The sequence below is a fragment of the Otolemur garnettii genome, unplaced genomic scaffold (assembly GCF_000181295.1).
Source record: "Otolemur garnettii isolate 467f Iridium unplaced genomic scaffold, OtoGar3 scaffold00021, whole genome shotgun sequence".
Taxonomy (NCBI): domain Eukaryota; kingdom Metazoa; phylum Chordata; class Mammalia; order Primates; family Galagidae; genus Otolemur; species Otolemur garnettii.
In genome coordinates, this window is record NW_003852416.1 from 24,718,464 (window position 1) to 24,733,426 (window position 14,963).

Below are 14,963 nucleotides of genomic sequence, written 5' to 3' on the forward strand. Positions count from 1 at the left end.
AAAAAAAAAAGAAAAAAAAAAGTTTATTCTCTACAATGCAGCCAGAGTGATTCCATTAAAACATAAAAGATAAAGCCATTCCATTGCTCAGCTCCCACAGTGGTTTCCCATTGTTCTATAATTAAAAGCCAAAGCTATACAGTAGCCTGCAAGACCCTAGACATTCTGATAAAGCCAAGCCTACCTCTCTGCTCTCACCTCCTCACTCTTACCACTCCAACCACAATGGACTCATTGTTGGTCCTTAAACACTTAATTTCTCTTCAGGACTTTGTATTTTCTAGTCACTCTGTCTGGAACATTGTTCCCAGAAATAGCTACACTATTTACCATGAGTACAAAGAGGCCTTAGAACTATTATACAACAAAGTCTCAGGAAAAGTGCTAAGCAGTGGAATAGGAGTTCACTCCCCAATTCAACAGTGGTTTTCTCTAAGTGGAGAAAGAGCAAAAGCAAAAAAATGGGTCCTTCCTGAATGCCTTTACATAAGGCTTTGAACAATGAGATAGAGAATTATGACAGCCCTGGTCTCTCTCTCCTCTGAAAAATGACTACTACATATAACAAGAGAACTTTTACCTTCTTTCCTGGATTTGAGTCACCCTTTCTGCCTAGAGGATTTAAATGTCATTCCACACTTAGATAGGGATCTAGTGCAATCTAGGTAATTGCAATTTTCCAAGATCCAAACAGAATCTGCAGGAGCCATGGACAGTCTAAACATTCCAGCCATTTCTAACATTAGACTGGGATGAATCTCTCCTAATGTTTCCTTAAATTCTTTTTAGAATAAGGTGAAAAGCACACACATTCATTTGTAAAAGCATAAAAAAAAGAATCTCTTTCTTACACGGTTAAGGCCTCATATTAAAAAATTCTGCATGAAAGTATAAAGAAGAATGGAGCAAAAGCATGCCAGCAAAATAGATATGATTCAGGAAAGAGAGGACTGTAAACAAAGGGACATTCTATGAAAAGAAACAGACTAAGATAAAAAATTTCATGGAAGCCAAAAACACTATAGCTGAATGAAAGTTTATACTGGAGATAGTAAAGTAAAATTAAATCAGTAATGTAGAAGAAAATCTTAGGAAACTGTTCTCAGAATTCAATGAAAAACAAATGAAGGAAAGGAAAAAAAGGAAAGAAAGGAGGAGGAAGGGAAAAAAGGAGGGAGGCAGGGAAGGAGGGAGGAAATGTGAAGTTTAAAGATCCAAATAATAGGTCCCTGAACAAGAAAAAAACAAAGCAGGAGCACTGATTGAAGTCATGACAGAAGAAATCTTTCTTGCTGCAAAAGAAGTCCTGAATTTGGAAATCAAAATGGTTTACCACTTTCCAGGCAAAATGTATAAAAGGAAGTCTATATCTCGTGATCAAAGTAATAAATTTCAAGAAAAAAATGACCATTCAGGCTGAGAAACAATTGTCCTCAACTTTTTAGCCCATTACTATAATAGACTAAGTAATTTATAAATAGAAGTCTACTTGGCTTATAGCTCTAGAGGCTAGGAGTCCAAGATCACGGGTCAACATCTGTTGAGGGCTTTCCTGTGCAGCATCCCATGGCAGAAGGCAAACGGCAGGATAGCAGGAGAGCGAAGACCAAACTTGCATCCTCAAGCACTTTAACAATTGACATTAATCCATTCATAAGGGTAAAGGCTTCATGACTTAAACACTGCCCATTAAGCCCCATCCCCCAATACTACTGTACTGGGATTAAGCTTTGAAAATACACCTTTGGGGGACACATTCAAACTACAGCAACTTCTTTACATCAAACTTCTCAAGACAATGGAGAATATTTCCAATGATTTGAGGGGAAAAGATTACTATATTTAAGACAACTTGTCATTCTTTAACCACACTGATGGCTTTTCTAAAAAACTATTGTGGTATGATTACTAGATCACTATGAAAGGAATCAAGATTAAGGACTCAAGAGTGGGGAAAGGCATAAGACAGCCATTCTCAACCTGTGGGTCGTGACCCACAGGAACTGTATTAAAGGGCCACAGCATTAGAAAGGCTGAGAACCACTGGCATAAGAGCTACACTGAAATTCATTAAATTCATGGAGGGATAAGCTTAATTATTAGTATCTAAATGAAGAGGAAAACCCCTGTGATAAATGATGACAGAATTTTCAATATTGGAGTTTATAATGTCGTCATACTAAATATTTAAGATAAGAAAGGAAGACACAGGGAAGCAAAAGCTCTTAATCCTTCTTTCATAATAGGGTTCAGCAGTTGTTCATTTTCATCGTCATGTTAAGATAAATTTAAGCTCAGGACTGCTTTTCTTGTAACTTAAGACTTCCACAGGTAGAATTAAAAATCAGATGTCTGGGCTGGGCACGGTGGCTCATGCCTATAATCCTAGCACTCTGAGAGACCAAGGCAGGTGGATTACCTCAGCTCACGGGTTTGAGACCAGTCTGAGCAAGAGCAAGACCCCATCTCTAAATATAGCCCAGCATTGTGGCGGATTCCTGTAGTCCCAGCTACTTTGGAGGCTGAGGCAAGAGAATTGCTAGAGCCCAAGAGTTTTCAGCTGCTATGAGCTATGATGCTACAGCACTGTACCGAAGGCAACAAAGTGAGTGATAATCTGTCTCAAAAAAAAAAAAAAAGATGTCTATTATCCATAGCTTTGCAGAAACATATGTAAAAACAAATAACAAAAGCCTATAGTCTGTATAGCAAAAAGCATAATAGAAGAAAACATTAAACAACAGGAAGGGCTCAGCATCTGTGGCTCAAGTGGCTAAGGCACCAGCCACATACACCTAAGGTGGTGGGTTCAAATCCAGCCTGGGCCCGCCAAACAACAATGACAGCTGCAACCAAAAAATAGCCAGGCGTTGTGGTGGGCGCCTGTGGTCCTAGCTTCTTGGGAGGCTGAGGCAGGAGACTCTCTTGAGCCCAGGAGTTGGAGGTTGCTGTGAGCGTGATGCCACAGCACTCTACCCAGGGGGACAGCTTGAGGCTCTGTCTCAAAAAAAAAAAAAAAAAAAAACAGGAAGAATAAAACAAGAATGGCAGATAAAATAAATGTGCACTCTTTAAATTCTTCTCTCAAAACAGAGGCCCAAACTGGATTTTAAAAGCCAATGGTTTAAAGAAATACATCTAAAAAATATATGATACACATAAATTAAAAATAAAGATACATGACATATATCAGCCAAATAGAAGAGAGGGGGAATTTAAGACAAAGTGGATAAAGGAATTATCTCAATAGTTCATCAAAATATGGACTGTAAAGACTATATAAAACATGAATAGAAATGAACAGACAGCAGGCAACAGTATTGTATTAAAAGTGCCTTAATTGTATTAAGGGCATGAAGTAGTCATTATTTGAACCATTGCTACAGAATCTATAAGGAGTATAGTATTAGAGTAATTAAGGTAATTAAAAGTAAATCTATAAACTTTAAAAATAATTACATTTATAATAGCATCAAAGAGAAAAATACTTAGAAATAAATTCAATAAAAGAAACGTAAAACTTATATTCTAAAAACTACAAAATATCATTGAAGAAAATCAAATAAGACCAAATAAATAGAAAGAAATCATACATTTATAATTAACATTAGTAAGTGATCTTAATATTTTTAAGATCACAATATTCTCCAAAAAGACTTATATATCTGATGCAATGTCCATCAATATATCAGATGGCTTATTTGCAGAAATTAGCAAGCTGATCTTAAAACTTATTCGTATATTCAAGGAACCTGTCACAGCCAAAATAATACTATAAAAGAAAAATAAAATCAGAAGACTCACACTTTATAATTTCAAAACTTACTACAAAGCTATAATACCCAAGACAGTGGAAGATGGAGATGGGGATAGACATACAGATCAATAGTAGAACTGCAAGTCCAGAAATGAACTCGAATATTTATGGTCAATTGATTTCAACAACAGTGCAAACACAATTCACTGGGGAAAAGAAAAGTCTTTTCAACAAATGGTGCTAAAACAACCGGACATTCGTTTGCCAAAAAAAAAGTGAATTTGGACCTCTATCATAACATATATAAAATTAACTCAAATTGGGATCAAAACTCTAAATGTAAGAGCTATACAACTCTTTGAAAAAAATGCAGGCATACATCTTCATGACTTTGGATTAGACAATGGTTTCTTAGATATGACGACTAAAACATAAGCAACCAAAGAAAATATGGATAGATTGGTCATTATCAAAATGTGAAACTTTTGTACTGCAAATAACACCATTAATAAAATGAAAAGACAACCTACAGAATGAGAGAAAATTTTGGAAATCATGTATCTGAAAAAGATAGATAAAGAATTATTACAACTTAATAATAAAAAAACAATTAAAAATGGGCAAAGGATCTGAATAGATATTTCTCAAAAAAAGATAGACAAATGCCCACTAAGCACATAGACAGATGTTCAAAACCACGAGATACCACTTAATAGCCTACTTATTAGGAAGACTATAATCTAAGATAGATAATAACAAATGTTGCCAAGGATATTGAGAAATTGGAATCACCATACACTGCTGGTGTACAGCTACTTTAGAAAATAGTCTGGATGGTCCTCAAATGAATGACTCAGCAACTCCACTCCTATGTATATGCCCAAGAGAAATAAAAACTTAAGTCCACTCACAAAGTAGGTGCAAATTCATAGCAGCATCATTCATAATGCCAAAAAGTAGAAACAACCCAAATATCCACCAACTATGAACAATAAATAAAATGTGGTATATCCACTTAATGGAATGATATGAAATAAATGTCCAGAATAGGTAAACTGTAGAGACAGAAAATAGATTGGTGTTTGCCTAGCTGGGATTCAGAAGAAGGGTGGGGAGGAGGTAGGGAGGAAATGAGGAGTGATCGTTCATGGTATAGGGTTTCTTTTAGGGATAATCAAATGTTCTTAAATTGACTGTGGTGCTGGTGGTACACAATTCTGTGAACATACTAAAAATGACTGAATTGTAGACTTTAAGTGAGTGAATTGTATATGTGAATTATATAACTCCCAGTAACAATAATATCAACAACTATAGATTTGAATCTCAACTTTAACACTTACCAGTATTACCAAAAAGATGTCAAATAAATACCTTAACTATTTATTCCTCAGTGTCTCATGTGGACAGTAAATAGTACCAACCTTAATAGGACTGTTTGAGAACTGAGTTAGTATCTCTAATGCACACTATAAACCTGTACATTAACTAAAGCCGCCACCACCACTTCTATTCATTAAACACTTACTGTATCAGTTTGTTATGGCTGCTGTAACATAATACCACAAACTCAGTGGCTTAAGACAACACACATTTATTCTCTTATAGTTCTGCAATTTTGAAGCCTGAAATCAGTTTCATTGGACTGAAATCAAGGTGTTCATGGACTGACTAAACTCCCTCCAAGGCCATAGGGGAGATCCATTTTCTTGCCTTTTTCTGTTTATGGAGCTGTATTCCTTGCCTTGTGGCTGTTTCTTTCACTTTCAAAGCAGTGAAGGTATCTTGATTCAGTGGTCACACTGCCTTCTTCTATGTTAAAGTCTCCTTCTTCCTCCCCCTTACAAAGACACTTGTGATTGCCCACCTGGATAATCCAGGATAATATCCCCATTCTCAAAATCCTTAATTTAGTCACATCTGCGAAGACTCTTTTCCACTTGTAACTCATAACTTCTAGGATCTGGAATTCTCTGCAGCCTACCACAGTTAATATATATTAGCCAAAAAAGAATAAAAAGAAAGAAGAATCTAGAGAAAAACTCTTATGTTTATTTTTAAGCACATCAAAATAAAGACATTAAGCGGAAAGATGGTATCAACATTTTATAAGCTTAAATTATAAAATATGAGTACTGAACTATTCATATTCTACTTACCCACCCTTGTTCACTGGAAACTTTCTCTTCCATGACTTTTCAGTGTAATGCCTAAAAACTCGTTTTGCTGATGACACCTCTCTTCAAATGTCTTTCTGCACCTATGCCTGTGCCTGAGAAATATCATTCTGACTAAATAGCTCAAGAAATTCTGATTCCCACCTCATAATTCCTGCCAAACCCACTTTCTGATTCTGGCCTCCTGGGCATGCCCTTATTTGGGAGGGAAGCCTTAGAAATTTTTGCCATGTCCATTCAGTACTACCCAAAATTACATAGCCACCAAGGTCCAATTCTCTAAGATACTATCAGAAAATGTTACCTCATCTTTCTTATTGAATTACTCCTCTGCATCTACTTTGTCTTCCTTTTATATTCCCAACTCTCCATCTCTCTTTTCTAAATAGCCACAGTAAAAAATACTCTTATTTCATTTTTTTCTGGAACTGAAAACTCATGGGTACCAATAAAGTACACAAAAGTAAATGCATATATACTACAATTTTACATTGAAGAATATTACAGTTGGGGATAGATTACCATGTAACTGGAAAGACTGGATTTATTAATAAATATCCAATTGTATATCTTAAGAACAATATATCTTATTCACAAGTATTTATACATTTATACAAATCCATAAATACTTAGTTATAAGAAAACCTCAGGCTCAGTGCCCGTAGCTCAGAGGTTAGGGCGCTGGCCACATACACCAAGGCTGGTGGGTTTGAACTCAGCCCGGGCCAGCTAAACAGCAATGACAACTGCAACAAAAAATAGCTGGGCATTATGGTGGGTGCCTGTAGTCCTACCTACTTGGGAGAATGAGGCAAGAGAATCACTTAAGCCCAAGAATTTGAGGTTGCTGTGAGCTGTGACACCATGACACTCTACCGAGGGTGACATAGTGAGACTGTCTCAAGAAAAAAAAGAAAAGAAAGAAAACCTCAAAGATTATAAAGCCATATTCTCTAATCATTATGAAATAAAATGAAAAAATAATAACCTAAACAAAACCAAAAATCATTTAGAACTTAAAAACTGGGGCTCGGCGCCTGTGGCTCAAGTGGCTAAGGTGCCAGCCACATACACCTAAGGCAGTGGGTTTGAATCCAGCCTGGGCCCGCCAAAACAACAATGACAGCTGCAACCAAAAAATAGCCAGGCATTGTGGCGGGCGCCTGTGGTCCCGGGTACTTGGGAGGCTGAGGCAGGAGACTCGCTTAAGCCCAGGAGTTGGAGGTTGTTGTGAGCTGTGATAACAGAGCACTCTACCCAGGGGGATAGCTTGAGGCTCTGTCTCAAAAAAAAAAGAACTTAAAAACTTTTACCCTGTATTAAAGAGGCAATAAAAATGCAAAATCAAACTACTTAAGAAAACATCATATGTAAAAAAGTGTTTAACCTATATTCATAGCTATAAATCTCCTTATGAAAACATTAAGAGCAGATTCAGAAAAAGTATTAAAATATGGCAGAAAAACTTAAATATCTTATGTAACAAAACAATCATATAAATTAACTTAAAAACATAAAATTCAAATAAGTTATAAACTTGCAAAGGATGTAAACAATATACAAAAGAAGAAGCACATCATGTGAGAAATGTCAAATTTACTAGAAATAAATACAAACTAAAAAAGTCTAACAAGTGGATAAGATCATTTCAAAACAAAAACACCAAAGCTGTCAGGGATGCAGCCAAACAGGAACTGCTTGTGGGATCACAAAAGGTCTACCCTTTAGGAATGCAACTTGGCAACCATAATCAAGAATTTTAAAAAACATTAACAAGTTTTAGTCCAGTAATTCTACTTCTCGGATCCTATCCTCAGAATGGAATGCTACATATGGAAAAAACTTCCTGCACAAAGACATTTATTGGAAATGCAAACAACCTCAATGTTCAATAACAGGGGAATTGTTAAATAAACTACACGACTATAAAAATTATGCTAACAAAGACTATGCTATAAAATGGAAAAGACTTGTGCTTCACTGCTATAGTAAATGCCAACCTTTAAAATTGTATATACAGCCTAATGATCATGGTGCCGTCTCATAATTTTTCAAGGTCCTACTCAAGTAAATGTCAATGAGAGAAACAATCCAGGCATTATAAAAAGAAACTGCAAGGAAATACACCAAAATACAAAAAGTGATTATTTTTCTTCCCCTCCCTAATCTATATTATAAAGTTTCTTTAATGGGGATGTGTTGTATTACTTCTATCGTCATACACACAAAGGAATTGCTCACATTCTTTTTTTTTTTTTCATAGAGACAGCCTCACTTTATCACCCTGGGTAGAGTGTTGTGGTTGTCACAGCTCACAGCAACCTCCGACTCCTGGGCTTAGGCAATTCTCTTGCCTCACCCTCCCAAGTAGATGGGACTCCAGGCCCGCCACAACACCCAGCTATTATCTTTGTTATTGCAGTTTGGCCGGAGCTGGGTTTGAACCCGCCACCCTTGGTATATGGGGCCAGTGCCCTACCCACTGAGCAACAGGCACTGCCCATATTCTTTTTTCTATTTTATTTTTATTTTGTATTTATTTTATTTTATTTTATTTTTCCTTTTTGAGGCAGAGTATTTTTCCTACTTTGTCACCCTTGGTAGAGTGCCGTGGCTTCATAACTCACAGCAACCTCAAATTCCTGGGCTCAAGTGATCCTCTTGCCTCAGCCTTCTGAGTAGCCACAAATACCACTAGTTTTTCTGATTTTAGTAGAGATTGGGGGAGGGTCTCACTTCTGCTCAGGCTGGGCTCGAACTCTTGAGCTTAAGCAGTCCACCCACCTCAGCCTCCTAGAGTGCTAGGCTTACAAGCATAAGCCTGAACTGTTCACATTCTTTCTGTGAATCAAAAGAAAACACCTCTTTGTGTACTGCCTTTATTCCTGGGAGCAAGTACTGCCTTTATTCCTGGGTCTCTAATGTCACTATGATAAACTGTAAGTTTTACTTGCATAAAAACTGCAAGTTGCATACACGTTTGACAACTTCTACCCTAGATTTCTTTACTCCCAACAACTCTTTTCTCCTCAAATGCTCTCATTTCTAAACTAAACCTAAAGAAATGTCATCGGTCCTCTCTGCACCCACTTTCCTTCCTTTGCTCCTAGGATTACTCTCACCTCTTCTACAAAGGGAATAATTCCCTGCTCCCAATCTCACAGCCCTGAGTCCCTGCCATCCCTAGCTCCCTGTTCTGCTCCAATACCTCTCAAGTTGAATGCAGAGAATAAGGGAAGCTCAGGGCAACTTAGAGCCAAGGGGAAAAGGTGGAAATATTTAGAAAATCCAACACAAGGCCTTTTTGCCTAACAATAGTTTGTGCTGATGATTCAGATTTGTTTCTAGATTTGGTAAATTGGGAGCCTCAGTTTCCTGTTCTAGATCATGTATTTGCTAAATGAATAAACGAATTAGGCTTCCCTTTATCCTGCAATAACAGCTAGTTGATCAGTGACACAAAGTGGTAACTTGGTGGAGGGGGCAGATTGGGTGAAGGAGTTGGTTGGTTGGTACAAAACTAAACCCTAAGAATAAGCATGGAATGAGCCTTTCAGATTTCTAGTCCAAGTATGGCCTATGGGGGGGGGGGGTAGCATTATCATCACCTGGGAATTTATTAGAAATCCAGAATCTCAGGCCCCACCCTAGAGCTACTGGATCAGAATCTGCATTTTAACAAGATCCCCAGCTATTTATATGCATGTTAAAATTTGAGAAGCATTGCCTTAGAACATACACACACACATCACCGAGACAAAACTAGTGCCTCTTCTCTTCCACAATTCCATCAAACCATCAAGACCTTTGATGATTCGTGGCTCAAGCTTGTACTCCTAGCACTCTGGGAGGCCAAGGTGGGTGGATTACATGAGCTCACAGGTTCAAGACCAGCCTGAGTCAGAGCAAGACCCCATCTCTAAAAATAGCCAGGCATTGTGGCAGGGACCTGTAGTCCTAGCTACTCAGGAGGCTGAGGCAAGAGAATCACTTGAGCCCAAGAGTTAGAGGTTGCTGTGAACTATGATGCCACGGAACTCTACCACGGGTGACAAAGTGAGACTCTATCTTAAATATATATATATATGTATGATGATTCTTCACTGTAGAAACTGCCCTTGATTTTGGCCTTCCTCCAAAATACTGCAAGGAACAGAATCTCTGCAATTTACCCCTGGCCTCACCATCATTTTGCACAGGCTAAGCCCAGTACCACTAGACAGTAGAGGTAGGATTAAATGCTACTACCCTTGAGCAAAATTACTGATTATAAAGAGCAGAGAAGCAACCAAAAACATAGCAAAAGGGAAAAAACACTCTTAAAATGTAGTTTGGCCAAGTAAAAGCATACCAATCACAATCACTTATAAAAACTGTTTACCAGGTATACATTTTTATCATGCAGGACAATCATGATTAAAGAAATCATTTAATATACTGATATTCTGTAAAGATTTATTTGGTCACCTTTACAAAGATAAACTCTGGACTTCTGCCTTCAAATCTCCCAATGGACAGGAATAGTAGATTGCCTGCTCAGAACTTAGAAAATGAGAAAGAGCTTTTTACTGCTAGTTTTGGTAAAAGACCTTTAAGCATTGCTTGGAGGAGGAAGGGAATTGTTGTCATAGGCACCAGACTCTAGATACAACTGAAGTATCCCATATTTTGACAAGTTTTCCAGAAGTCATCACTCCCTATTTTGTTTCCAGTGGAATTTTCTTTTTATTATTATTTTTTTTAAAATAGGGGTATCACTGTGTAGCCTAGGCTGTAATGCAGTGGCTAATCAAGGCATGATCATAGCATCCTATAGCCTCGAACTTCTGTGTTTTAGCAATCCTGCTGACCCTGTCTCCTGAGTAGCTGGGACTACAGGCATGTGCCACAACATTATGGCACTTTTTTTTGACTTTTATTACAGCTCTTAGGGAGGCAGAAGTTGTCCATTAGGATCCCAGGCTTTGCAGCCTACCTATATGGGTCAAAGTTCCCCCTCTGCCTATTATATCTGCATGACTTTGGGCAAGTGGTTTTAGAAACCACTATTATGGAGTTTTTATGAAGATTACAAAATAACACATACAAACATTATAGTGTCTGACATAATAATCAACACTAGCTATTATCATTAGCACTTCACAGAGTCTGGTTTCAATTAGAGTAGGTCGTGAATATGTCTGTGTTTCCAACTAGACCATCAGCAAACTGTTTATATCTCAAGCATCTGGCATAGGGACATACAAATGATAGACACACAATAATATTTGCCAAATTAGTCTGAATGATATTCCAGGAAGAGGAAAGGGAGGGTGCTTGAAAAAAAACTTAATGTACTTTATGATTTTACTCAGGGCCAACTTCTGTAGTGTTTGTTTTTGACCTTGTGAAGAAGTTTATGGAACAATGCCACCCTGACCACTGACCACTGAACAATGTATGGCTCCTCCTGAATCAGTATTTGGTATTGTCCATTCCCTGAATGGCTTACTGGCACCAGACCCTCCGGGATTACTACATGGGCACCATTTTGCAGCTGCCTCCTGTTCCTCTATCAGGACTGTGGCCCCTCTCCCACCACCCTGCCCACATTGACATTAAAGTTTCCATGAATTTAGAGACTGAAGAAAAAAACTGCACTACACGCTGAAGTACCAAAGGTGATTAAATAAACTTTAATTGGAGAGAGGGGAAGATGGTACAGGAGACAGGAATGTGGACAAAGATGATGAGTGCCACGTTAGGCTTAAATGGTGAAGTATTAAAGAAACATCCAAAATGAGGCCTAATCTAGGCTTGAAAGGTCATGGAAGGCTTAAAAAGAGGAGTAACACCCAAGATGAGGCTTCAGAGAGTGATTTATTCAGCATATACCTCAGGCTCTGTTTTAAGAACCTTGCATGAATCCCTCATTCAGTCCTTACAACATCCCTATGAAACAGATGTTATTATTATACTCTTCATTTTACAGACGAGGAAACTGAGGCATAGAGTAAATGGTGGAGATAGAATTCAACCCCAGGCAGGCTGACTCCAGACTAAAGGGGGGAAAAAGGCCCAAATAGGCCTTGCAACCATCTGAGAGTGAGGAAAGGAGTAGTTCCCTTGGGGAACTGAAAGCATCAGTGATGCCCAGCTGGTTGTAGGAACAGAAGTTCAGAGATAACTGGGCTTGCTCTGCAATGAACTGTGTGATTCATGTTATCTAACCTTGGCCTTAGCTTCTCCCTTTTGTTAAAAGCCATAATAACAATACCTGCTTCTCTACCACAGAGAATAGACATGAGCATCAAATGAGAAAAATGTGTGTGAACTTCATTGCAAAGTACAAATTCTTACACAGACTTGAGATTCATCAGTTTCATTTCCTCAGGCACTTTAAGGATTTGGAAACTGGGAATCTATGTTAGGGCACCAGAAAAAGCAGAACAACAATGTGAGGGTGGAGAGGGTGGGTAGAAAAGCCCACATCCAAATTCACCACTTACTAACTATGTCATCCCTAAGTGAGCTACCCTCTCAGTAATGCAATGTCATCTGTCATCTGGAAAAGGGGGTGACAACCATAGTACTTATCTTATAAGGTAAATCATAAAGAATAACAATAAATAGCACATGTAATATGTTTAGTGCAGCTCCCAGGACAGAAGTGAGACTTTAATATTAACAGCTATCCTTATTATAATCCTTAAGAAATCTGTTGACTACTCATCCTGTTCTTCCCATTCTATACATTAGAAGTCAGAGATGATGAAGAAGGTTTGCAACTCTATACTCCCTCACTGCTACATAGATTCTTCCTGGCTCCCACAGGCTGGCAAGCAGCTGGCTCTCTATCCTGGCAGAAAATGCCCAAAAGAGGTAAAAGACAGAGACTGCACACCATCTGTGCAAACTAGGCTGCTCTTGTAGGTTTTACACAAAATCTAAATGTAGTCAGTCAGACATAACCTGCTATTTGAAGACAGAACTATTCTTTTTCCTCTCTCCATCTGTCAGCTCTCCCGCACCCCTCCCCTTACATACAAGCTCCCCCACCCACCCACACACACATTTTACGAAACCTTCAGGTTTTTAGAAGACACACTCTAGGGTCTGTGGTAACAGCCTCTTGCCACATTGCCTCCTCTGTCTAACTCCCAGCACAGAAGCTTTTACTAATTTCACAACAGGAAAGCACGCAGGAAACTCAAGAACAAAACAAATCTATACACAGAGCCCAGTATCTTCTACAAAACACGCTAAAGTACACATCCAAGGCTGGATGACTCTGGACTGTAGATGAGGCAGCTGCCTCTTAAACTGCAAGGGGACTGAAAAAAGTCATTTGCATCTAAAAAACCAGATCAAATTAATAATGAATATTTATAAGTCGTTCCAGCTTGCCAAAGAGCCATCCTGAACTACATACAACCCTGGGCTCCGCTTCCTATAAAGTTTCCCAAAGTTCTTTCTCTGCCTCCTCTCAGAAGGAAGAGGGTGGGAAAGTTCATTCAGGGCTTTTTGCCTCTTGCTCTTTCAAGTACTTGCTTTTGATCTGGGCTTTTCCTCTTTTTTTTCTTAAGGATTCAGATCAAATCAATTTTGGTCTTACCCTTTGTATCTTCCATAAGTAGCAGCTTTTGTTTTCTTCCTTTTCCCTCGTTTTTTGGGTTTGTTTGGGGGTTTTTTCAGTCTCTGCTTGCTGTAGTTCGTCTCAGTGAGAGAGGTACTCAAGGAACAGAGATATAACAGACCCTTGGGTGTGGGAGTGGCTAAAGCCGCCCGCCAGTCCCTTTGGTTGAGTTCAGCAGCTCATTTCCCAAAAGTACTCGAAAGATTCCTCTGATTGTAACTCTCTGTAATCTTGAAGCAATGTATGTTCAAATCTCATTCCTCCCTCTCTCTCCCGAGACTTCCCTCTTCCTCTCTCTCACAGAAATCCCCTTTTCTCCCTTGAAAAAGTAATTTTGGCTACAATCAAAAAAGCTATTTACTTATTGCAATTAGGAAGCCAGATAACAAGAAACTTTGTAAAAAAAACCTCAGACAACTAGTCTACACTAAAGACCAAGGCTAAAGACATGGAGAAGTTAAGCCAACTGCTCATGTTCCCACAGATAGAAGACAGGGTGCTGGTCTCTCCTATTCGCTGCCATGCTCCCCACTACCTAACACAATTTCTCCTGTTATATAGGTTCTCAGTAAATATCTGATGAATAGTTGAATTAATGAATGAGAAAAATGGGAATATAGATATGGTTACCTGATCCAAGTTCATAATTTTCTACATTATCTTTCCAGCATGAGAATGTGCATCTAAAGCCAATTATATGATAAGACATTCTTCTTCATATAAACCATTACATTTCTAAACCCTAAGGATTGTTTTTGACTCTATATAGAAAATATATTCTCCATGAAACTTTTAGTCATACTTGAGTAAGGTCAGAGGCCGATTTTTCTACATTAGGCGTCTCTGTTATCTCGCACACTATCTAAAACATAGTAAGAGATCAATAAATTTTTGATGCCTTAAAAGATCTGAAGCTATATACCAAAACTTTATCTTACCAACTGGTCACAGTCACTCGATTATGTATTTATAATAACAACTAATTATACAAAATGAAAATCCAATGGATGCCTTTTCCAGAGCTAGTGTAGATTACATCCCTAATACAAATATTAGTTTGATATTTGTCCTACTGTGGTAAAATTGTTATTAAGTGATATGATGGGATATTTGTAAAACTCAACAGTGTTTATAGTGGATTCATGACTGCTTTTGTACTTTTATTTTGTTTAGTCAGGTTCCCACCTTAAGGACTATAGAGGTGTGTCGCAACCCCTCAGGCCCCTGTGGCCCTGGTCTCCATCACAGCAGGAAGGAACCAGGCAGGACACAGATTAGAAGTACAAGCTTAGGCTCGGCACCTATAGCTCAACCGGCTAAGGCGCCAGCCATGTGCACCTAAGGTGGCGGGTTCGAATCCCCAGCCCGGACCCACCAGACAACAATGACGGCTGCAACCAAAAAATAGCCGGGC

The 14,963-nt window shown here is 38.4% G+C and overlaps 1 protein-coding gene across 3 annotated transcripts in view; it reads right to left on the minus strand.

Moving 5' to 3' along the window:
* ENTPD1 (ectonucleoside triphosphate diphosphohydrolase 1) overlaps positions 1 to 14,963 on the minus strand; it is a 195,116-nt gene that overhangs the window by 145,666 nt on the left and 34,487 nt on the right. For 2 of the 3 annotated variants that reach the window (XM_023511601.1, XM_023511600.1), the window contains exon 1: positions 13,529 to 13,636. The exons of the other annotated variant lie outside the window; for it this stretch is intronic. In XM_023511601.1, coding sequence (XP_023367369.1) covers positions 13,529 to 13,544 — 16 coding nt within the window. In that variant the 5' untranslated portion in view covers positions 13,545 to 13,636. Of the gene's footprint in view, positions 1 to 13,528; positions 13,637 to 14,963 lie in introns of those variants that run through there. 3 annotated transcript variants of the gene reach the window in all.